Genomic DNA, 23,680 nt, shown 5'->3' with positions numbered 1-23,680 from the left:
TCCTGGCCAGGTATTACTCTCACCCTTGAGCATCTATTCCTCAAACAGTGTTATGTCCTTCAGGTTTACTCCTTCAAAGGGAAAACCAGCAGAAGTTACAACTTCAGCCTTTTAGTACACTTCCTCACATCTATTTGCTGCAAGATTTGTTGCAGCTATTGCAATGTCACACCTACTGACTAAACTATGATGGCAGATGCACTTTTAAAAGGCAACAACACTACGTTTTAGGTATGACTGCCTACCCTACAGAAATAGCTTCTAAAGAGGCTATAAAGTAAAATAAAAAAACCTATTTAATAATATTAATAATTAATAATAAAACATGACTAGAACAATGTAGGATACAGCCAGGAAAGTGTTATCAAGTATATCTTAAATAACCTACACATTCTATTGAAAAAAGTTACTCCAGCTCAAAACAAAACTGTAGCTATGTACTGCAAAGTAAACTCTGCAAAGCCAAGACAGAATTTCCAAGGGATCACTTCATTGTAGCAGGACTAAATAAAGAGGTGCAGACAGCTTCATATTAGCTTCAGCACGTCCAAGGAGGCAAGGCGAGAGGTAGGTGTAGTCCAAACCCCGCTGGAACAGGTTTCTGTGCAACTGTACCCACAATAACACGTGCTGCCTCTCCAGAGGGCTTCTTTGCACAGGCACAGCTGTCAACTAACACCATCCATGTTTTCACACAAGACCTGGCTCCTTATCCTGCTCTGCAAAAACAAATTGCCTAGACACGTTCAGAGCTGCTTACAAAACTTCAGGAGACTAAAGTACACTCTGCTTGGGGACAAATACAATAGCAGTTGATTGAAAAAAAAATTAATTCAAAAAAGACCTCTATTAAGAGAGCCACAACAAATTAAGGAATTCAAAGTAACCCAGCAGCTTTGGGGGCAAGGATTTGCTGCACTGGTTAGGAAGCTCAAAATCCTTGTCTGAAAGACCAATATTTGTAACAGAATGTCTTGCACAGTAAGATGTAAAATGCACTCAGGAGTCATCCCAGTGTTATGAAAAATCAGTTATAACGTCTTCAGTTTCTGAACCACTGCAGCATGTATTTTTCCACATGCACAATTTTGTCTAAAGAGCTGACACCAAAAATATTAAATTGTTTACAGAAATATTTACTCCAGTTTAAGGACATTTATTACATAAATGAGAATGACAAAACCAAAATACTAAGGGAACTTGAAAGGACATTTAACAACTTGCCGAGAGTATATTTCCAGAGAATAAAATGAAGCCTATCCCTGTCAAACTTACTGCAGCCAAAGTGCTACAATAGTATTATCATTCCAGACCATGCTAGCTACATTTCCTGCTTTAATCACTGTACAGAAGAGAATAATCTTCCCTGGTTTAGGCCACGAAAGTTAGATTGTATTTGATTTTTGCCTCCAGACAACATTTTTAAGTCAGTCACTTCGACATATCGTCTCTGAGGTTCCAACTTCTTTGACCATCCTGCTAAAAGCTATTCTCAGATGCTTTCAATGCTGCAGTCTCTTCTCCTTACTGTACCTTTTTGTCTTTTTTTTTAAATTCTTTTTCTCAGGGAATGGCATGGGACAGGGTGTTGGTGGTTTTCTATGGGGTTTGTTCAGTTTGCAGTTTTTTTATAAACTGACAACTCCAGTTACCTCCTTAAAAAAACTGAAGCAAAATATGAAGTGATCTATCCACAGATCCCATGCAAAACTGTACATTTGTGCCTTTAGCTTGGTGAGACATCAAATACACAGTAAGATACTAATAGTTCAAAAACATCAACTTATTGTAACATTGCAGAGAGATTCCTTGAGGAAATTACTTTATGTAGGACCTGCTTAGGGAAGTTGAGGAAACAGGAAAAACCTATGTAAATAGTGAACATATGATAAGTCTGTTTTATTGCTTGTGTCTCATCATTAAAACAAAACAGGTTCCCATGGTGCAACAGATGCTTCCTGAGGCAGATAGCCTCCCACAACACATGACTAAAACCTCAGTTAGTAATACCACGTTCTCCCATTCAGTTACCTGTTTACAGCCTGCCTCTTGAAACCAGCTTAAACAATCACAATCCTTGACATATAAAGTAATAATATCAGCAGCTAAGTCTGATAGGAAAATTCATATTAGCCTGCCTCATAATAAGCATAGAGGGTTTTTAGTCTTCCTTTTTCTTTTTCTCTGCTGTATCACAACAAATAATAAAGAAAAAACCAGAAAAAGTAACTACTCCATGCTCAGACTAGAGCCCCTCCAACTTCCTAAGAAGACTTCAAGAAAATCCTCATGTTTTGCTGACTATTAAATCCCATGCTAAAAATTTAGATCACATTTCCTCACATCAACTTTATCAAAGTCAAATACAAGTTTCTTTCCAGTCCGTACAAAGTATGTCCAAAGGTCTTCCACCATCAGACAGTTTTGGGGAATACGACATATAATAAGAAATATTTTCCTTCAAATTTTCTAATATCCTAAAAAAATTCCTTCTTTTCAGAATGGCTTCACGTGGTCCTTCATTTTACAGAGGAAAAACAAGCTACAACCTAAAACAGGGCATGAAAACATTAGGAAAAATAAACTGCATGCAGATGAAATGTCTGGAATCACTGTCGGGAGTTAACTGGATTAGCAAATTAAAACAGTTAAAATAAATAGTTCAACATCTTTAGCTCTTTTTACCTTCCTGTCTCAAAATAACTTATTTACAAGAACTTCCTTCCTTGGTGTAAATATACCCTTGCAACACTGTTGTAGTGCAGGTAAAACAGCAGAAAGTTATTCTACTTTGTCACATTTTTCCTGCCAAGTAAAAAGCGAATGAACATCTAATCCACATACTCAATATGCTGCGCTTCAGGAGTCTTGCAAGTAAAAGCCATGCAGCATAAAACAGAAAATCCATTCCCTGCTGTTAAGTAAAATCCCTGTATTTCATGTAAGCTTTACTTCTAATAAAGTGGGTTTTTTTAATTATCAGTCCTCATTCTTAATCAGAATAAGCAGCATTACCCACTGTGACAGAACAAAAAAAAAAATGTTTCTGAAATATAAATAGGACATATTTGGTACATATTCAGACCTACTGTAATCAGGTAACTATGTAACTATGTTGTGTAAATGTAGATCTTTTAAGATAATGGTAAAGATTTAGTAAAAGCACTACAAGAAAAACAGAGGTGACTAGATGAACTTGCAATTAAACTGCATTTCTCATTAATTTCAGGTTTGCATTTAATGTCTTAGAAGAAAGCACTCTATGCAAACACATATTCATCACTGATTTGCGTGGAAATTATATGTAGAAAAGTGCTATTTTGCAGGGAGTGGGCTATTAAATACTTCTTCAATAATTAAAAATTAACTAGCAGAAACAAGGGCTACAATTAAGCCATCTTATTTTCTGTACAGTGTGTAGTTCAAACATATAGCTTCACCCATCTCTAATTATCCCAGCTGAACAACATGCCTCATCAACTATTATAATTTCAGCCATTTAAACAGGTCTTTAGCATAGTTTCTCTTGCTTTCTCTGGAACAGGAAGAAACTTAAGGTCACATATAAAGATGGTCCACTAGAAACCAGGGCAAATCTTCTGAATACTAATAAAATGTTTCCAGTGTATAAATGTTTCGGTATTTTCTTTCAGAAACTGCCTCAGCTTTGGTGTATAAAAAATGCAGTACAAGTCAAGAGAAACAAACAAAGTACTGGGAAGTTCCTCAGGAAGCTCACACTCCATCACTAATGTTTCAGTCTGCAGACTGAACTGTGCCTGTCCCAAACATTCCGCAATAACAAAGGCAAACTATATGCATTATTTTTGAAAACTCATGGCAGTCAGGTGAAGGAAGGTCTGGTGATCAGGAAAAAGGAAACATCAGTCCTATTGAAAAAGAGAGAAATGCAGACCTGAGAAAATAAAGACCACTGAGCCTCACCCCTCTGTGTTTTGGAAGATCATAGAGCAGATCCTCATGGAAGCAATGTTACTGCACATACAATCAAGTGATCTGAGACAATCCTGGCTTTACTAAGGGCAAATGGTGTCTGACTGATCTGGTGGCCTTCTATGATGGGGTGACTGCAGTGGTTGATGGGGGAAGACCAAACAAATGTCATCTACCTAGACCACTGAAAGGCCTTTGACATAGCGGCACATAACATCCTCATCCCCAGACTGGAGAGAGACAGATTAAAAGGATGGATCATTTGATGGATAAGGAACTGCCTGAATGGACATAGCTGTCAATCATTCTCTGTCCAGATGGAGGCCAGCGATGAGTGGTGCCCTTCAGGGCTCTCTTGGGACAGGGGCTCTTTGATACCCTCATCAACAACATGGACAGTGCACCTCAGCAAGTTTGCAGATGACATGAAACTGAACAGCACAGTTGAACAGAAGAAGAAAGAGATATCATGCAGAGGGATCTGGACAAACCTAAGAAGTGGGCCCATGAGAATCTCATGAAGTCCAAGGGCAAGGTGTTGCACCTGCATTGGAGCAATGCAAGACATGAGTCTCCACAGACTGACTGGAGAAGTCATTTGGAGCATCCCTACCAAGAAGGACTTGGGGGTGCTGGTGGATGAAAAGCTGAACATGAGCCAACAGTGTACACTCACAGGCCAAAAAGTCAGCTGCATCCTGGGCTACATTGAAAGAGGAGTGGCCAGCAGGTCGAGGGAGGTGATTCTGCCCCTCTGCTCTTTTGCGATCCCACCTGGAGTGCTGCCTCAGCACAAGACATTGACCTATTGGAACAAGACTGGCCAATGAAGATGATCAGAGCACTGGAGCACCTATCTTAAGACAGGCTGAGAGAGCTGGGCTGTTCAGCCTGGAGAAGGTTCCAGGAAGATCTTACTGCGGCCTTCAGTACGTATAGGACGGGTACAAAATAGAGGAAGAGCAACGTTTTACCCAGGCAGATAGCAACAGAACAAGGGTGAATAGTTTTAAACTAAAACAGGAGAGATTTAGACTACATGTTAGGCGCAAATTCTTTACTCAGAGGGTAGAGAGGCACTGGAACAGGCTGCACAGAGACTTTGTGGATGACCCAATCCCTGGAAGAGTTCAGGGTCAGGCTGGATGGGGCCTGTTGATGCTGTTTGCACATAGGCACACGGAAAAGTAAGTAGCATCACATAAAATTTGACAATGATAATTCATAACTTAACTCATTCAGGGAGAATAATCTTCCCCTAGATATTATAAAAAAGGATGACAAAACAGGGCTAGATTTTTCTCCCATTCATCTACAGTAAGAATGGGTGTCAGAACCACATGACAATACCCTCATTCTTAGGGGACATCTTCATCCCCTCAGTTGTCAAGCATGTGCCTAACAACGGCCAGAAAGCAAAATAAGCAAGCACAACGAAACCACATTCCTACCAAGTAATTCTGAGAATTCCAGTGGTAAAGTTTTGTAAATGCAAGGGCAAGTCCTTTGCCAGGACCACCAGGAGCCTACCTACCAAACTCATTCAACCACACTCACAAAAACTTCCTTAGGTTGTAGGACTTAATTTACCATTAGTAAGCATGATGTCCTTAATACTTGTCTGTAAAATGTAAACCAAACCAGAAATCTTTCTTCTAGACTGCTCTCTGTAACAGGTATTGTTTTACACCATGAAGTGCCTGCAACAGATCTAAGGTAAATAAGATAACCCAGTGATGCCTCAACCAAGAAAATTTTGAGTGAAGAAACTGCAACGCCAAGCAGTGGATCTGTCAGTAAGACACCACTATCTTACTGAAAGCTAAACCTTTCACCTTTGCCCACCTCTTACACCAATCACAAAAGTAGCACCTTCTATACATAGTCATACAAAACTTTCCTCTAGGCTAGAACAATGGACACTAATATCCCATCTCAGATAAACACAGAAATTAGACTTTCCCTTCCTATGTGTCTGAGGAAAGGGCTGAATTAATAAGAACAGCAACAACTACTCAAGTGCTGAAACATAAAGAGCAGCTATACAAAACAGAAGGATAAAAAAGACTTCATGCATGCACAAGTAAAGTTTTTTTACTCCTACCTCATCACTCTCGTCTACTTCGATACCACCATCTTTGTCATCATCCATCTGCTTATGGATCATGCGGAGAGCTTCTAGGCTGAATCGGTCCTCCTCAGTAAAGCACGGCGGGCTGAGTGAACTGCAGGGATCTAAAGTGAGGAGGACAAAAAAAAAATCAAAACACAACAGAAATATTATTTAATTTTACTTCAGAATATAAAGCTCCCAAGCAAAATAAAGGTTTTAAAATTCTGCATTGTGCAAATGTACTTCACTTGCACATAGTCACCAGATCACAGATAAAAATTTAACTGTAAAATAGTGATTGTACAAAAAAAGTGAAAGGCTTGTGTGTGCAAATCAACTCTATTTTTAATAAGGAAGGAGTCCCAAAAAATAGGCTGGAATAGTTTTGACTTCCATTTATTTCTTCCATCCCACTAACTTACTATCTCCATTTTTTCTTTTATTATCCACATTTAGTTTATGTCACTGTAGTGGCAAATAAAGCTACCATGTTTCCCAACCTCCTTTCTGAAAGTCTGAGTGAAACAAAGAACAGTGAAGGAAAAGAAAAGGAATTGCCATATCATACAATCATAGTTCCAGAAACAGATAACAAAGGGATGGTAATCACACTGCAGATCAAATTCTAAACAGGCGGTACTACTGAACAGAAAATACTCAAGGACTGCAAGAGCAGAAAGCACACTGCAAAGAAAATTCAGCTGATAGTAGTACACGATGTATTAGTCCTGTACACTCTGATCACAAACTGCAGTCACTGTAGAGCAGGATTCCAAGTCAAAAATAGAACACTTTCATTTGCATTCGTTACTGAAGGCTCATGATTTGCACACATCTGATGGCTCAGCCTGCACCACATCAAATTGCTAAATCTGTGTTCTTTCCCTTCTACAAAGTATACGCCAAATGCTCCAAAATTCTAGAATGCATGACGATCAACCATCATCACAGTGGCCTTACACAGACCTTGGCATTAACTAATAGCAGCTATTGCATTAATTCTGATGTACTGAACATCAGCAAAGAACAGAAGGTGGAGAATTCAGAAATGACTTCTTCAAAATTGAACTTAAATAAGGTAGCAAATTCCCACTGTACTAGCCACTACAAAACTGCACTGACTAGTTCCATACTGTTACACTACACTTAAATCATATCAATGCAAGTAAAAATATGAGTAATTCTGCTTCTTCTAATCTATGAAACAATTAAGCTTTCATGTTGCTACAGGGTTTATTAAAAGGCTCACTTATATAATAAGTAAAGGAAGAACTTCTAGAAAAAGAGAGGAATCAAATGTTTTCAGAGAAAAATAAATTCTTTTGTTTATGATTTCATACCAGCTGGATTATCATGATTCTGCTTTTCTGTCTAATACAAATTTTAAAATAATTAAAAACCAAAATAAAGGAATGCATAAGGTTACAAAGCAGGAAGTGCAAGGATAACAACCATGACATAGCTGGAATCTCAAACACATAATTAACAGGACTGGTTTCCACAGCTAGACATGAGTCAAGGCATTCCTACTTCATACTTGAGTTTTATTACACAGGAATGAATGGAAATCTGTTATCTGTTCCCATGCATCAATAAAAAAACCAAACAAACAAAACAAAGCAGAAAAAACCCGAACACTTCACTGACACTGTCCAAGAACTGAGAGGTGTTGCTTTTAGAACTACTTCATGTAGTTCTAAAAGCAACACCTAATACAAAGACAGATTTCTATATTTATTAGTTAGTAAATTATTAAGTATTAACGAATTTTTTTTCTAAATATTAAACTAGACCAATCACAAACAAAGTAATTTTCAGCTTTGGAATGCAACTGATACTTTATGAAGTAGGAGGGGTAAATTTTAAAAAAACGATTTTATTTGTCCTTTTTTTGTTTATTACAAAGGTTTAATTTGCACAATACTCAGCCTTTAGATTTTTGCCTTGCAATGAAAAAATTACTATCATTTGAGAGGTTAAAGGACCTATCCCTGCAATTACAGGGTGCTCCATGTAGAAAGGTTTCCCTTGCAATAACAATGATCACCTCAAAGTTCTAATAATTAAATTCTCATGGCCATGAACAAAAAAAAAAATATTATTTTACTAAAATACAATCATATCAGAAGAATAATTTCTGTATTACAAGTTATAATCTATCTTATTTTAGAAACAGATCCCTCAAACAAACCCAACTTGTTTAATTTGTTCTTAATTCTATTCTAACATGGAATCAAATTTCAGATTCATGTGTTCGCAGTTTGTAAGCACCCATTCAAATGTTTTTTCATTTTGTTCAGCTGAAAGTCCAGTTTTTTAAATCAAAAAGGTTTCCTCAGAGTACATTTGCTCACAACCGAGGCTCATGGGTCCCTTAATCAGGGTACTTATCTTAAATATGCCTTTTTAGGATATTTAAGCATGAAGGCACTTTAAAGAGCTATGGCTTTTCTTGAGAGAAGTAAACAGGCTGCTTGTGCTTCAAATGTCCCATGTGCTGGCTCCAAGAACACTTGATCTCTCTCTTAAGAGCCGATAGAGTGCCAATTGCTCTTTTTGGGACTGAGAAACAGAGCAGGACCACACGTCAACTGCAATAAAAATTAACCCACTCTAAAGAGAATCCAGATTTATTTTCAAGCTTATTTTCATCTGCTAAAACTAAACATTTAGACTGACAATACTGGTTATCCCCTTCTTCAGAGAACAATCTCAAAACAAACTACAAAGCCGCAACCTAAAGAATAAGTGAAAAGCATTTCACAAGCATACCTAGGGAGACGTACCAAATCCAAAAACAGCAGATGGGAATTTAATCATCTTCAGTTCTGCAGAATATTCTACCATGCAGTAGTTTGCCTCAATTACATGGCAAAAACAATTCAAATTAATACTAGATGGAGTATGGTTAGTTAACTGGTTGTCCGGGAAGTTTTTAAGACAAAAGCCAAGAGAAAACATCTCAAGACACAGCAAACATCATAAATATAGCCCTGAAGCCCCACAACAAATCATAAGCCTAGTTGATAATTTTTCACTTTGAATTGACACTATTGAAGATGATCTGGGATTCCAAACCTTCTCTTGTACTTTAAGGACAAGCCTGGTTTAATGTCTAGACCGATTTCTCCATCCTAGTCTGGTGTGTTGTCATAAATACATGTAGTCCAAAATCATCACCACAGGAAAGAACAGATGATAAATTCACTCAGGGAGTGAACCAACAGTTTGGAATTTGAGCTTTCCTTTAATGAAAAGTACAGAAGAATTAGCAAAGGAAACAAAAGAGACAAGGTGGGCAAGAGGCATAAAAGCACAGCAGATACCACTCCAGGCACAAGTTCTTTTATACCTCAGTTTTTCATGTTGCTCAGAAGCAAGGAAGAATCAGAAATTCTGGTCATAATAAGGAAGGAATTTGTTCCTGAACTACTAAATGTCAGTCGTGGCTCAAAAAACTTGGCAGAGGATATTGATACAAACCTTCCTCCCGCCTTGAAGCAGCAAGCGCCTCCCAGCTCTAAGGCAAGGGGGGAGGTCCTCACCAGTCCATGGGAGACTCCCACAGGAGACAGTTTGATAATGAACCAAGCACAGTTATCCAACCAAAGATAAAGAAAACTTTATAGGTAAAGAGAAAATAACACTTCACACCCTTTCACCCAACCCTTCCTTCCCCCCCACTTTAATCTTCTTCAGTGAGACTAAAGTAAGGTGAGACTACAAAAAGAATTTCAGTTTGAAATTCCCCTCAACTTAAGATTCACAGCTCTTTATTCCATTTCCTAAAGACAACAGAGGTAAAACTTAAAATGTGACATTGTCAATACAAGCCAGTAAGAAAAATTAATTACCCCTTATCTTCAAGCACTTATCTCAGCAAAGCTCCTGAAATTTATTTAGGACTACACCATCAGAAGAGTTTCCAAAGCAAAAAGGTATATGCACCTCATAGCCTTTCATCCACCTTGCATTTCCTTCTCCCTGAACAGCTGCAAACGTTACAGACTTCAGAATAAAAAAGACTGACAGGCCAACAAACAGGGAATAAGCCTGCAGTTCTCACACACACCTTCTTTTGCATACAAACACTGGAACAAAACATCTATGGCTGTGCCAAGCCTGACAGAATGACTCCAACCAGGTGTTTCACAGTTTCAGGCTGGAACTTTTCAATGTCTGAAAGAGCCTTCTTAAGAATACAGGGACACGCAGAAGTTTCATGATTTTTCACAGGTATCTAGAATCACGTAGATGCTTCCAAATCTAAAATTTAAATGCCTTTAATTTTTTTCCATTAATTCACTGAGAGCAACGTAGCATTTGGGAGTTATTTCAAGAGCCTGACTACCACACATTGTTTTTGTTCTGTGAGGATGTTCAGCATTCATCAAGAAAGAAAAGCATGTTTTTTATAATAACATATGGCAGTCCTAAGGAAGCCCGCAGGGCTCCCATGCCTGTCTTATACTGATGAATTCAGAAGTGTACCATGCTGTTTTAGGTTTATGACTCCTCATTCCTAAAAAGCCATATGGGATAAAGGGAAGCCTCATAGAAAAGGCATGTACTATAAAGCATCAGCTTCCTCAGTACATACTCTCATCTTAAAATAACCATGCTTCAGTATGCCATGATGACAGACGTGGATTTCTTTGCATTTTCCAGACACAAAGGAAGTGTCCACACTATGTTCAACCCCCTGCCAAATGAATATTCACCTAACTGGGATTCCTATTTCCTTACATTTCTATTTTACAGGTACATTAATATATTGCAGTTTCTTAATTCAGTGACACCTTTCAAGGCAAAAAACCTTTACAAGAACAATTTTTGAAGATCTGAGCAAAAACTGGAGCTTCAGATAGAACAGGCGTTAATGAAAATACTGAAAAGCAAGTGTTTTCAAGAACTTTACCTGATGTTCAAAATAAATTTATTCACAGTAAAGGCAAATATGTTATGTTAAATCCTTACATAATACATCCTGTCACTAAAATCTTCAAGTGCTTGAGACAGCCTCAGAGTGAGCTTCTTTTAATCTTTCAATTAAAAGCTCCCAAAGCAAATCACTCCTACTCTTAATAATTAAACTCCTCCATATGGCAAGTAGGTTGAGCAGCATCTAACAGTTAACTTGACAAAGTAATTTGTGACATTATTTTTCACTCTAATTATTTAAATAAAAGTTCATCATTGCAGCACATCTTTCCACTAAAAACATTTTAAAAAACCCAAAAAAAACCCAAACAGGTAAAATTTTGACAAAAAGTGTAGAGTACCTTATCTTCTAACCACAATAGTGACGTTATTTAAATGAGCTTCCTGAAGAGGAAAATGCTAATGACAGCAGGGCAAGGGGAAAAGGTGCCAAGGAAAGGAAATTTGGAACACTGCTGTCCACAAAGATTTTGAAAACGTTTCACATTTGGCTTTTCCATTGTTCTGTATGAGAAATTCAGGTGACTTCTACAAAATCACGCAATAACAGTAATTAAATTCATAGATGAAACTCCTGACTGCTAAGTCTGGTATCTGGAGCATTTGTTTCTGAATACACACTCAATGTTGAGTAACTGGTAACACTGCAGTTTAACAGAACAAAAAAAAAAAATCAACAAAAGCCCCAAACTACTTGCAGATAAGCTGCAAGAAAACTGACATGATTGTTTCAAAATCCACTAGACACCTTCAGTAAAAAAGTGACATTTCAAACAGCCTTAAAATAAATCATTACAGTTTCAATATGTAACAAGCAATTTTCGCATGAGATTCAAATCTGATTTTGTCACTATTAAAAAGTGTCCATTTATTCTGCTATTTCAGTATCTTTTCATATATACAGATTAATTAGATTCTTTCCCCCGCATAGAAACTTGATGAGGCAAGCAAGGCTTTGATTTTTTTTCTTAAATCATCACTAGCTCATCTCTGCTTTCTCCACACCCACAAAAAAGCTGTCTAATTCTGAACTTCATTCTCTATACACCAGGGAAAAAAAAAAAGAGAGAATATCAGTGAGATCAGTTTATTTAAAGTAGAAATTCAGTCAAATAATATTATTAACAAAAGTGTTAAGGCAGGTTTATTAAAGCTTTTCTAATCTTTCCAAGGTAAAATCTTCAAAAGAAGCAGCAGGAACTTAATTTTCTGATCACTTGTTAAGACATCAAAACATTACACACCATCTCAGAAAAATATTTAAGAACTTCGTACCCAGATAAACAGTAACTCAAAGGAAAATATAAGACAGGAATTCCCTACAGAATAAGCTTTGATGCCAAATTAATTTTGCTACAATATAACTGCATTAAAAGCAACTATTCCAAATCAGCAATGCTTGTTTAAAAAGGAAGTTGCAAAAAGGGGGTTGAATATGTTAATCATGCCAAGGATCATTCTGTCAAGATGAAAATATCAGCATAAATACTTCATTTAGACTGATAGGAAATTAATTATTATAATTACAATGCTGCTCTGTCTGACTAAATAAAAACCAAGAAGATGAGTTCATGGCTTTTCCATCTCCTTCCCACACCCTCCCTGAGCAATTACCCAGTTTGAAGGGAAGAGGAAGTTCGACAATTATTGTATACAATGGTCAAAGTAGACTGATTTAGAAGAGGAACTCCTGCCAACCCTAACAAAGCAGGACGAGAGGAAACTGGGAGATGCATCTTACGCAAGCCCCTAAAATCCTGTTTTTTCCTCCTTCTAACCTTACTTGTACTTTTGTGATACCTACCATACAAACCTACAAACACATATGGATGGATATTCAGAGTAAAATAAGATGCCAAATGTCTGATACTTGCTCTCAGCAACAGAAAAGTCTCTTTCATTTGACTTATATTTATTAGTAAAAGACCAAGAAGGGAAATACTTGAAGTAGTTTAAGTTTTCATGATTTTGTAGTAAAGACTGTTTAATGCATCTTCAGAAATATATGATGCACTCTGCACATTATAGTGATTATCAACACTATAAAACTACAGTAGTTCCAAGAAAAAAAAAAAAAAATTGCAGACTTTTGAATATTACGAGAATTCACCTGGAATAAATACATCCTTCTCTCAAACAAAATTTAAAAGGACAATTTATTTTCCTTATGTGTTTAGAATAAATGTGTTTAGAGAAAAAGAATTTAGTGAATTTTGAGTTCATTTGTCAACAGAACACTCATTAATCTGACGAAAAAAGTTACAGATTTGCAACTAATATGTACTTGGTGGCAAGGCATAACACACATCTAAGCACATATAACAACACACTTCTAAAGTTTTGTGTATTTTAGGTCTGATTGGTTCTTTACTGCTCTTCTAAAAACTTTCTCCCTTTTCTAACAGCAGGCAGCTGGAAAAGATGCAGTATATCCCTGATTATATACTTTAATCTGCCCAAGAATTTGTCAGCTCTTAAGATGGAGAAGCAGCATAGCATTTAAGCCACTTCCTTAATTTGGTCAGGAAATGAGAAAAGTGATATATACAGGTGACCTTCAAATGTCTGATAACATTCCCATGTGATTTCAAAAGCAAACATGCTGGTAACCATTTTCTTACTAAAACTTCATTTTCTTGCTCAGAATTCCATCCTTACTAACACATTACCCTGGAAGCCTGCTCTCCAGATGCCTGGTGAAAGCCTATAATCAATATTGAGTGTACTGATTTCTAGTCAAGTATGGCTCAAGAGCTAGAAAGAGCAGGAACCACTAAATTCCTTTTTGGAAGACAGTGTCTGCAAAATATAGCAACCATGAGAATATGGCTGATATCAAAAATTCACAGATTTTTTTCATACTGAACAGGTAGTTCACAACTTCCAAGAGTGAAAAAGGGAAAGGTAGGGAAGCACTGGAGAAAAGAATTTTAGCACCTTATTTTTCTTTTTAAGTTTAATAAAAGGCTTAGAAAGTTTTATAGATGTGGGTTTAAAATTTAAAAAACATCTGATACTTTCAGACAAACAAACTGCAATTTTCTAAAATTAGAGGAGTTTATTAAAGTCAAATTAGTTATTTTCATATAAAATTATATATATATGTATACAACTTTAAACTTAAAGTTGTAATCACGTCAGTGTTTCCTCTGATATATTTGTTTTCACATGTGATTCATAATCATATCCCATATCCATGAATCAGGCATGTAAGCATGACATTGCTGGCATTACTGAATTACTGCACTCTTCTACACCATTTGATCTAGTGCTCATATTATTAACTGTTCCAACCAAGGAATCAAATTTAATCCTCTGTGAGCACCATCTGTAGCATCACCAGTTCCCTCACAGTTCCTGTAACAACATGTTGTCAAGATGTATTTATACTTTAAGAGATCACATCAGAATTATAGAACTGAAACCTACATTGAAAAGATGTAACAGTACTTACTATAAAGGAAGACTAAAAGAAAGCACCTGGGCACTTTATATATATATATATATATCTATATATATATAATCTGTTAGCATTCTAGCATTTGAGTATTAAATTTGCCAGCCTATGTTTACACTTTCAGAAATACAAAGGCACTGAATGCATAGATTCACTTCATTTAATAACACTATAATGAAACACTTCCTTTTAGCCCAATTGAACATACCAGCAATTTCATGTATGTACAAATATCATTTTCTTTAAATAGTCCTATTAGCTTTTGTGAAAATTTAGTAGTACAGATTGTTGGCTGGTTAAGGACTATCCTACTTCCAGAAGCTTACGTGAACTGCTCTGCTGTTAGCACTCCAACTCCAGATTGCATAACTGGCAGTTTTGCTCCTACTAATATGCTGCTAAATATTTTTCTCATGATGAATTTCACCAAGTGATAAACCAGGCTGACAAATCTACTTATGGTGTCTCAGTTCACCTTGGCTTATTTGATGGAAATTACATTTCAAGAGCCTTTTAAAAAACCCAATCTCATAAAGAAGAAAAAAAAATTAAATAATTAAATAGTCATTCATCTCGGGAGATACCATATCATAATTATGCTCTTGCTCAAACTAAGCACAGATACTAAGATGTACAATTATCAGAATGTTAGAATAGACCAGAGCTGCACATATCTTAGATACATCCTGGCTGATACCATTCTGGCAAATGTATTTCTGGGCCCAAAAAAACAGTAGCAAATGTTGTAAAATGGTGTACTTTTTACAGTAGCAACACTAGTAAAATGGTGTACTTTTCCAGTATGTATTTCATAGGCGTTAAAAGTGGTGAGTAAAATAGAAGGCAGTTCTTAGACAATGAGTACACACTGAGCATATACTCTGTGCATAAAGCCATCCAATGGAATCACTCAGAGTACAAAAAGAGGAAATTCAGTAATTAAACAAGAACTCCAAAACCTAGAATAAGTTCTATCATTTAGATTTAGCTCAGACTGATTAAAAAGTCCATGCACCAAACACATGGCTCTTGCTATGAAAATGAGTTAGATATAATTTGCACAAAAGTTTAAAGTAGTACTATTCCACCTCTAGTCACTGCATACAGAAGAAAACAATAAGGGAAACTCTACATTTGCTTGAACAGCACACCTTGTACTAACACTACTTGTACAGCTTCAAACACTGTCAGCTGCTCCCCAACAGCACGATCATATTTGGGATGCAAGGAAGAGCCAAGTCAATAATTCCACATATGCTCTAAGGCAGAATAAGCCAAAGACTAATGCTAAAAGGATTTCTAATTGTTCATGCCCCTGCTGTTCATTTCTGTTCCTGTACTATCTCCTTCCTGGTACCAGCACAAGCACATTTGTACAACCCTGCTGCAGGAAGGACCGGGAAACTGATTCTGTCTGAATCTGATCTCTATGCACCTGCAGAAACCCTTTTGACAGCAAAGGCACAGGGGAGGAGGAGGAAAGCCAGGCAGAAGCAGAGAGATGCCCTGCACAGCCCCAGCGCTGCTGCCCAGCCCTGGCACTGACACACCCCACGCTCCAACTGAACCCCAGCAGCACGGCAGGGACCAACCCCTGAAAACATGGAATGGAACAACACCTACACTGCTGGAGTGGAAAACGCCACCTCATTGTTTAGATCCTGGCTTTCACTACTAGGAGGTGCAGGACAAGGATGTGTCCTAGACAACTTGTTGCAATTATCAAGTGTTTTTAAAAGGTTTTTTTGAATGTATTTTGTAGCCTTACAAAACCTAAAACAGACCTTTGCAACACTATAACAGGAGATGAAGTAACAGCAAACGCAAAAAAACCTCTTCACAACATCTCCCAGAACAGTTTCAAACACCACTGCCCGTAAGCCGACAATTTGTCTTTCTCCAAGGCCCTCCCCACGATGTGCCTGGAAAAGTCACATCCCCAGGCATAGCCCACTTGAGTGGGCTATGGCAGGAGTCAGCGCACATCACTACAAACATACACCAGCAAGCTCAAGATGTCTGCTAAGCGCATGTCTGCCCCAAGCACTGCTCTAATTTACACTGTGCCTTCATTTAAGTTCCAGTTTTTTTGACCCTCTTCCAAAACCTTGGCGCCAGAACACGCATTAACAACTAAATACACAAGGCTATAAAAAAAAGCAGCATAACAGAATCTGTCCCAAAGCTCACAAACTATGACACTTGGCTACACAAAGCCAAATGAGTTTGTGTTTGGGGCTGTTCTGCTCTTTAGGGACTTTTAAAAATTTTTATTATTGGCAGATGAGACAACAGCTTTCTCAAGAGAAGAAACAGAGAGACATACTTAAGGAAAGCTCAAAGGAAAGAGCAAGAAAGTAAAAACATCTTTTATCACTTAAGACCATGACAACTGAAGTTATAATCAATTGCAAAAGAATATTCATATACAATCCTTAAAGGTAACCAATGACATTAGTTGATATATATCATCTACTCTTCAGTCCTCATTTAAAACCCACTATATGTTCCTGACACACACTGGGAAAAGTCAAGAAGAAATGAAGGGCAGTGTGCTTTTCCCAGACAAGAACTTCTGGGATTCATTACACATACTTTATGACATTTACATATATTATTTATTTAAACATAAAATTTTTAAGTATATAGTTTTGTCACATAAGAATTCAAACACTAACACTAATTTGTGTCTATCATATTTGAAAATATTAATGCATGAAAAATAATATTCTAGGTTTTTTTAACTGTCCTGGACACATACTGCAAACAGAGCTATTAGCTCTCCCCACCAGACAGCAGTAGGAAAACAGGCACTGAGTCAAACTGCAACAGACAAGTGTTTCCACTACATTACCTCGTCTTAATGTATCAAGTATCAACACATACAGGCAGTCCATCATTTTCAATATCAAAAAGGAAGCAACTTCCTAAAGTTAAAAAAGCTATTTGCCCTTCGTTAAACATAAACAAAAATAAACCAGAATCATGAACGATTAATTCTACTTCAATACATTCAATTAGACTCCATTTTCAAAAATCACAGGAAGTTAATTTCACAAGAAATGTGATTCTGCTTCCCACAGAAATACACTACAAATAGAACATAAAGAAAAAACCCCAATTTTAATAAATCAGAATTGTTTTTAAATATGTTGGAGTTTCTGTCTTGTTTTGTTAAGTGTCCTGTTGCTGAGCTATGACCTTCACAGGCAATAAAATACATCTGAAGTTCTTCATTCATATCTCTGAGAAACACGTTTGGTAATACTATTCTGCCTTGTAATTTCACTTTGATTTAATCAAATATAAGGAACATACATACTCCAGGCTTTATCTCTGTTCTCATGCCCTAAATGCAATACCCTAAAAGCTGACATCCAAAAAAATCACGTTTTTCCATGTCAGTCACATCTATCAACCAGCACAAATGTTTTAATATTTTCTATACCAACACTGTGACTTGTAGGCTATAAATCTTTGCTTTAAATCTTTTTCTGTCTGTAACAATTTTAAAGTAATTTTTATGCCAAGTCATCTGCTGGGGGCAGGCAGACCATGTTTTTCTATTCTGTATTTCTGAAAAATACTGAGTACAATTGACATACAGCTGATACCAGAAAATGGGAGCATATTTATGACTTAACGCCTATAACAAAATGCTAAATTCTCTATTTGCTCTACTAAACAACAAAGCAAATAGTTTTCTCCGTTCGTAAACTTAATGTATTTACTGAAATGTTAATTGAAACATATAAGGTAACACTTGGAAAAGTTTCTAGCTACTACAAAGACAGACAAGCATAAAAAATCCTCTTCTGACATTTAATATGTTTGCTGAAGTCCTCTTCATGCAAGTAAAATTTTACTACCAATGTCAAACCAAAGCCATAACATTGCCTCTAAAATATTTTTAAACTTACTCAGTTAACACTATAAAAAAAAAAAAAAAAAAAGAATCAACGTTTTTCAAACTAGGAGAATATGCTCAGAAAAATTTCACTCCTGTACAAAAACTCTCACTATACAAAACACACTGGAGACAAAAGAACAGCAGTACTTGCATATGTGACAAAGATGAGGCTATCATGAAAAAGAACCCAACTTTGAAAACCAAGGCTTTTATAGTTTACTTCAAAGTAGTATCATTGTAAACTGAAAGCCCAGTATGCTCACCATATTGTAAGCAGATGCAGGCTTTCTCACTTCCTTTACCTATGATAACATTACACACTGCCTACACCAGACTATGCTACTGACCCACTTTCCTACTAGCTTAGTAATCATCAATTAAGTTCTCAATTTGTCCTTCCTTTCGTCTTTAAAGTTTAAATTTGGTATTCTTAAGATTTGTTTTAAAGGAGAAGGTGTGAAGGCATTAAAGGAAAAGTCTTCCATCCAGGCATGTCAGAAATTCAATTTGAAATCTTTCCTTTAAGCAAGTCTATAAATTTACTTCTCTTCAGCATTTGGGAGCTAGCCAAATTATGTGTTCTTGCAATGGTGACATTCCTGCCCAAAGCACAAGTTGGACATTCAGTGGTCCCTTCTCATTCAGCATCTATCATCTCTTTGCAAAGGCAGATCCCACAAAAACAACTGCGTCATCATCATTTCCTCCCCTGCCCCCTGAAACTGAGGGCTCCAATCCACAAACACAAATAAAAATGTCATCCTTATTTATGAAACCTTGTATCCTCACCCTATTTTCTTAGAATGCTCCTAGGAAGCACTCTGTACTAAAGAAGTTGCTGACATAGCACATTTACATCCCAAAGCATAAAGTAAATTAGAACAGAACAAGAAACAAGGTAAGGCTGAAAAGCCCTCAGAAAGTCCTGATCAAATCCCAAATAGGATTATCTGTGCACAAGTTCTACTTCCTTTCAACATGTATCTCGTGTCAATAGTAAAGAATGTCTGTATTTGTTCATTCATGCATATAAATAAACTTCTCCTAGGAAATGCCTTAGTAAAATCTGTATGTTTTCACCCTCACATCAGTTAGAACCAATACATTGTATATACTGAAGAGAGACAAGTTTCAGTGGAACTTAAAGCATGCTAAGAGAACAGGGTGTCAAGAATTGGTATGCCTGTAGAAGCCCAGAGCTTGAAAATAGGGCAATAACCATCCAGAAGAAAGAATTCATCTCAACAAGAACAGGCATGCTCGTTCAAGAATGAGGATTTCTGTAAAGCTACACTACATTGCATAAAATTGCTTTATATCTTGCAGTTCTTAAAGAACTATTTTTTACACAAGGAGACATTTTGTATGCACAACCTTATAAAGGGAAAAACTGAAAATCTACATGCATGGCCATATCTAGCCCAAAATAAATGATAACCCACACTTTTAAATGAGATCTATTACAAAAGTCTACATATTTGTCCCATGAGTAGAGCAAAGAAATTCTCTGACACTGCCAGTTTTCTGACATTCCAGTAAATTTCACATTGTTTTGGTAAGAAGTCTCACCTTTGCTTTCAGCGATTTAATAATTGACACATCTGAGATTCTCTGGGGATTAATACATTTTAAAAAGTGGTATATAGCTTTATGGCATTCACCAAGTTCTAAAACATTTTGAGAAGAATTAGCAATTTTCATGTGCAGAAGGAGAATGGAAGACAGGTTCTTTTCAAAATGCTTTTACAAGCCAAGAAGGTAATTAATGAAAAAGTGTTACATAAGTTACTGCACTACAACTGCAGAATAAAATAAGATTCAAGATGCTGTTAGCTAAGTTGCAGTCAAAAGCAGAGGGAAGGGAAAGAGAAGAGTATGGAAATAGTAGAAAAAGAGACAAGATAGTAAACAATCAATTTCATTGATCTATTTAAAGGCAATGTAACAAAAGCATCTTACAAAAATCATTCAGTGCATTGCAAAAATTTTTTGCAACTCTACATAACCTTCGACTTTATCTATATTTTGACGGGAAAGCTGAAGAAATTATTCCATATATGAAATGCACTAATAAAGAGAAGCAACAAACTCAGATATATTGAAGTGAAATTAATATGCAGAATTAATGCAAGCAACAACACCCTGAAAAACCCAAATCTATCCCAACAGAGATCAGTTCGCAAACTCAAAGGAAGTTCTACCTTAATATGAAAAATACTGAGCTCAGAACTCATTTGTTTGTAGCCACCCACAGCAACACCTTACAGAAGGTACAAACTCTGAAGTAAATTCAGGACTTACACAGAATGCCCAAAAGAATTCCAATCTTTTCTGAACAGCATCAGCTGCTCCATGGAATTGCACACTGAGCTTGGGCATTGCTTAAAGGTAGGCTTTAATACAATCAATCAATCAATCAATACCTTGACTCTCACACTTGCCAGGACTTGGGCATTGCTTAAAGGTAGGCTTTAATACAATCAATCAATCAATACCCTTGACTCTCACACTTGCCAGGTGCAGCTTACCTAGTAAGCAGGGTAAAACTATTAACATCTTTAAGTAACAGTACTTAATCAGTCTCAAGCAACAAACTAACAGAGAGAAATCAATGCAACAAACATTGCTTAAGTTTATTAAATGTGTTGGTGTAAACAACTGCAAGTTGCATTGCGCTTTTAAATCTACAGGTTTTGAGAATATAGAAGTCGGCAGATAATATAAATTATGGCAGTAAAATTTAATCTATGCACTAACAGCTTCTTTGTTTTTTGGGGCTTTTTCCCCGAAGAAGTTAAATTATTTCAACAGAAAAGCCCAAACTTACTTACACTTGGGAAACAACAACTAAGTTACAACAAACAAACTTAAACACTTGTGTTCTTTAAATTCCCTTGTTTGACACAAGACCACATGGTTAATGATTTACTGATCCCTTACAAAGGTTTATGTGTTGTAGTAAAACCTGATTAATAGAATTCCTTTAACTTGGCAATTAAAATAAATATTACATGACTATTAAAAGCCAAAGACACAACAGCAAGAGCACTAGACTGAGGCAAAAATTAAGGATGTCCTATTCCAAGTACAGATAACCAAAAATTTACAGAAACTGTCAAACAAGTGGAAAAAAAACCCCACAACTTTAATTTAAAAAGTTAGAGAAGTTTAAAAGTAAGAGAGCCAAGTACAATTTTTTCAAATTGCAACAAAATTTTGCAAATACATGCACAGACAATAAAAAAATCTACTTTACTAAAAATGCAATCTATGATGCTTCTAAAGCATCACCTTTAAATGAATAATCCCTTTTGCCACCATTTATGTGTACCCTTCCAGGCCAAACAAAAATAGGCAATTCCACAAATGCAGACCAATAAGGTGACAAATGAATTAACTAGCTCCATAACATGAATTTTCACTTTTTTTACTCTAAAAGCTACTATTCCTTTTATTCTAAAAACAAGTAACAACTAATTCCTGCCTACTCTCTAGCATATGCAACTTCATATACATTTTTAAAAAATCTCATTTAATAAACACAAGCACATGCTTTTCTTACCTGAAAGGGCTTTCTACCTCAGGCCTATTTGAAATGGCTCCAAAAAAGAGAGGGTAAAGACTTTCATTAGAGGAGACATTTTATATGCTTTAACATCCCCTTGCACTTTTCAAATTAGATCAGTATTTGTTAGAATTGTATGCTTCTACCTATGCACAAAAAAAAGTACACACGTGAGCACAAAGAAGAGTGTACATAATTGCTAAATAAAAGGAAACAATTTGAGGAAACAAAACACAAGCAACTACAGAAAATTAAAATGAAGACAAGTAAAATTTTAGCCCCATTTTTCACACACACATCTAGATACAAATGGCATCTGAAGATTTACATGTTCTCACAATATTTTATTTTTATTCCCATAGGTATTGCTACATAATAAATCACATCAATATATGCCAAGTTCGTATAACAATACCTGAGCACAGGCCCATTGACCTACATATGCAAAACACCTGCAATAGCCCAGTAAAACCCAGAAGGGAGGAAGAGTTTTTGAGAACAGTTTTCTACCTTGTTGAAAATAAGCCAGATGGCAACTTAGAACAAACTTGGGCAACAGTTTCATGTTACATTTGTCCTTCAAAAATGCCAGTTAGAATTTGTTCAATGATCCCTATTATCCTAATCCAAACCTAAGAGTGCCACCTGCATGCTGCTCTGCCTGCACACTGTGTCTGATTAATCTGTTTCTGCAGTGTAGCGAATTACACACCCACATGAAGATGTGGCTGATAGAAGCCACACCTCAGAGAGGCTTCAAGCAGAAACAAGGAAACCAGGTCAAACATACAGCCATGTCTGATGCATTGTGTCTTCCTGGCACCTCTGAGACTCCAAACTAACTTGAAATCCTCTCTCTTCTCAGGAGCATCATCCCGACTCCGATCGGAGCTCCCCTGCCCAGCCACCCCCAGGTCCCTTGCACAAAGCAAGCACAAAGCAGCAGAACAAACTGCAGCACAAGCTGAAGCTGCAGCATTTGGTGCCTCATTAACTAATCAGGAAGATAACAGAAAGATGATTTCATAAGTCAGTTTTGAGTTTTTCTGTATAGGTGCAAATATTTAACTCAGCTTGCACATGCCTCAAGCAGGACTTGCAAAGTGAACATAATCACCAGCCTGTGGTTTTGTATGCTCAGTTCACAGCCAGGCAAATACTTTCTCTTCTGTTACGGGACAAGGGAGAGACAAGAAATGCGCTGAAAATAAAAGGAAATAATATCTCCATAATTACATATTCAACTGGAGATACAGTAACTCACTAGAATCTAAGCAACATTACCAAAGAAGGTTTGCACATAAATATGCATAATACGTAATAAATGTTTCTTCTTAATAGGAGTTACCCCCCAAAAAATGTGATATCATTCATCATTTGATATGTGAAATGCTTTAGCAAAAATCAGGAAAATTTTGCCTTGTTTGGATCCACAGGAATGCTTGGTCACACAGAGCCAACAGATTCCTGACACAATGTCCTCCAATTGTTTGCTATTTAACATCACATGTTTACCAAATATGGGAAAATTACCCCTCCCCATAATTGGCCTTTTTTAACTCAGCCTACCAGAGCGCATTGGGCTTTCTCTTCCCTCATCAATATAATAAATATTGTATAAATATGTTCTAGGAGAAAAACAGCTGCATTCAATTCTGTCTGAAAAATGTTGACTTTGTTCCTTGAAGGTAAGCTAGTATTTTACCTGTAGACAAATTCAACAGTCAGCAGGTCATACAA

General features: G+C 36.6%; 1 protein-coding gene across 2 annotated transcripts in view; it reads right to left on the bottom strand.

Annotated features, from left to right (window-relative positions):
• The window catches only part of STIM2 (stromal interaction molecule 2), a 70,298-nt gene that overhangs the window by 28,142 nt on the left and 18,476 nt on the right, over window positions 1-23,680 (bottom strand). For both annotated transcript variants that reach the window (XM_041467029.1, XM_041466940.1), the window contains exon 2: window positions 6,059-6,189. In XM_041467029.1, the coding sequence (XP_041322963.1) occupies window positions 6,059-6,189 (131 nt within the window). The remainder of the gene's footprint in view (window positions 1-6,058; window positions 6,190-23,680) is intronic.

The sequence above is a fragment of the Pyrgilauda ruficollis genome, unplaced genomic scaffold (genome assembly GCF_017590135.1).
Source record: "Pyrgilauda ruficollis isolate IOZ18807 unplaced genomic scaffold, ASM1759013v1 scaffold1, whole genome shotgun sequence".
In the NCBI taxonomy this organism is placed as follows: Eukaryota; Metazoa; Chordata; class Aves; order Passeriformes; family Passeridae; genus Pyrgilauda; species Pyrgilauda ruficollis.
Note: the sequence above shows the minus strand (reverse complement) of the source record. Positions and strands in the feature narration are given on the sequence as shown.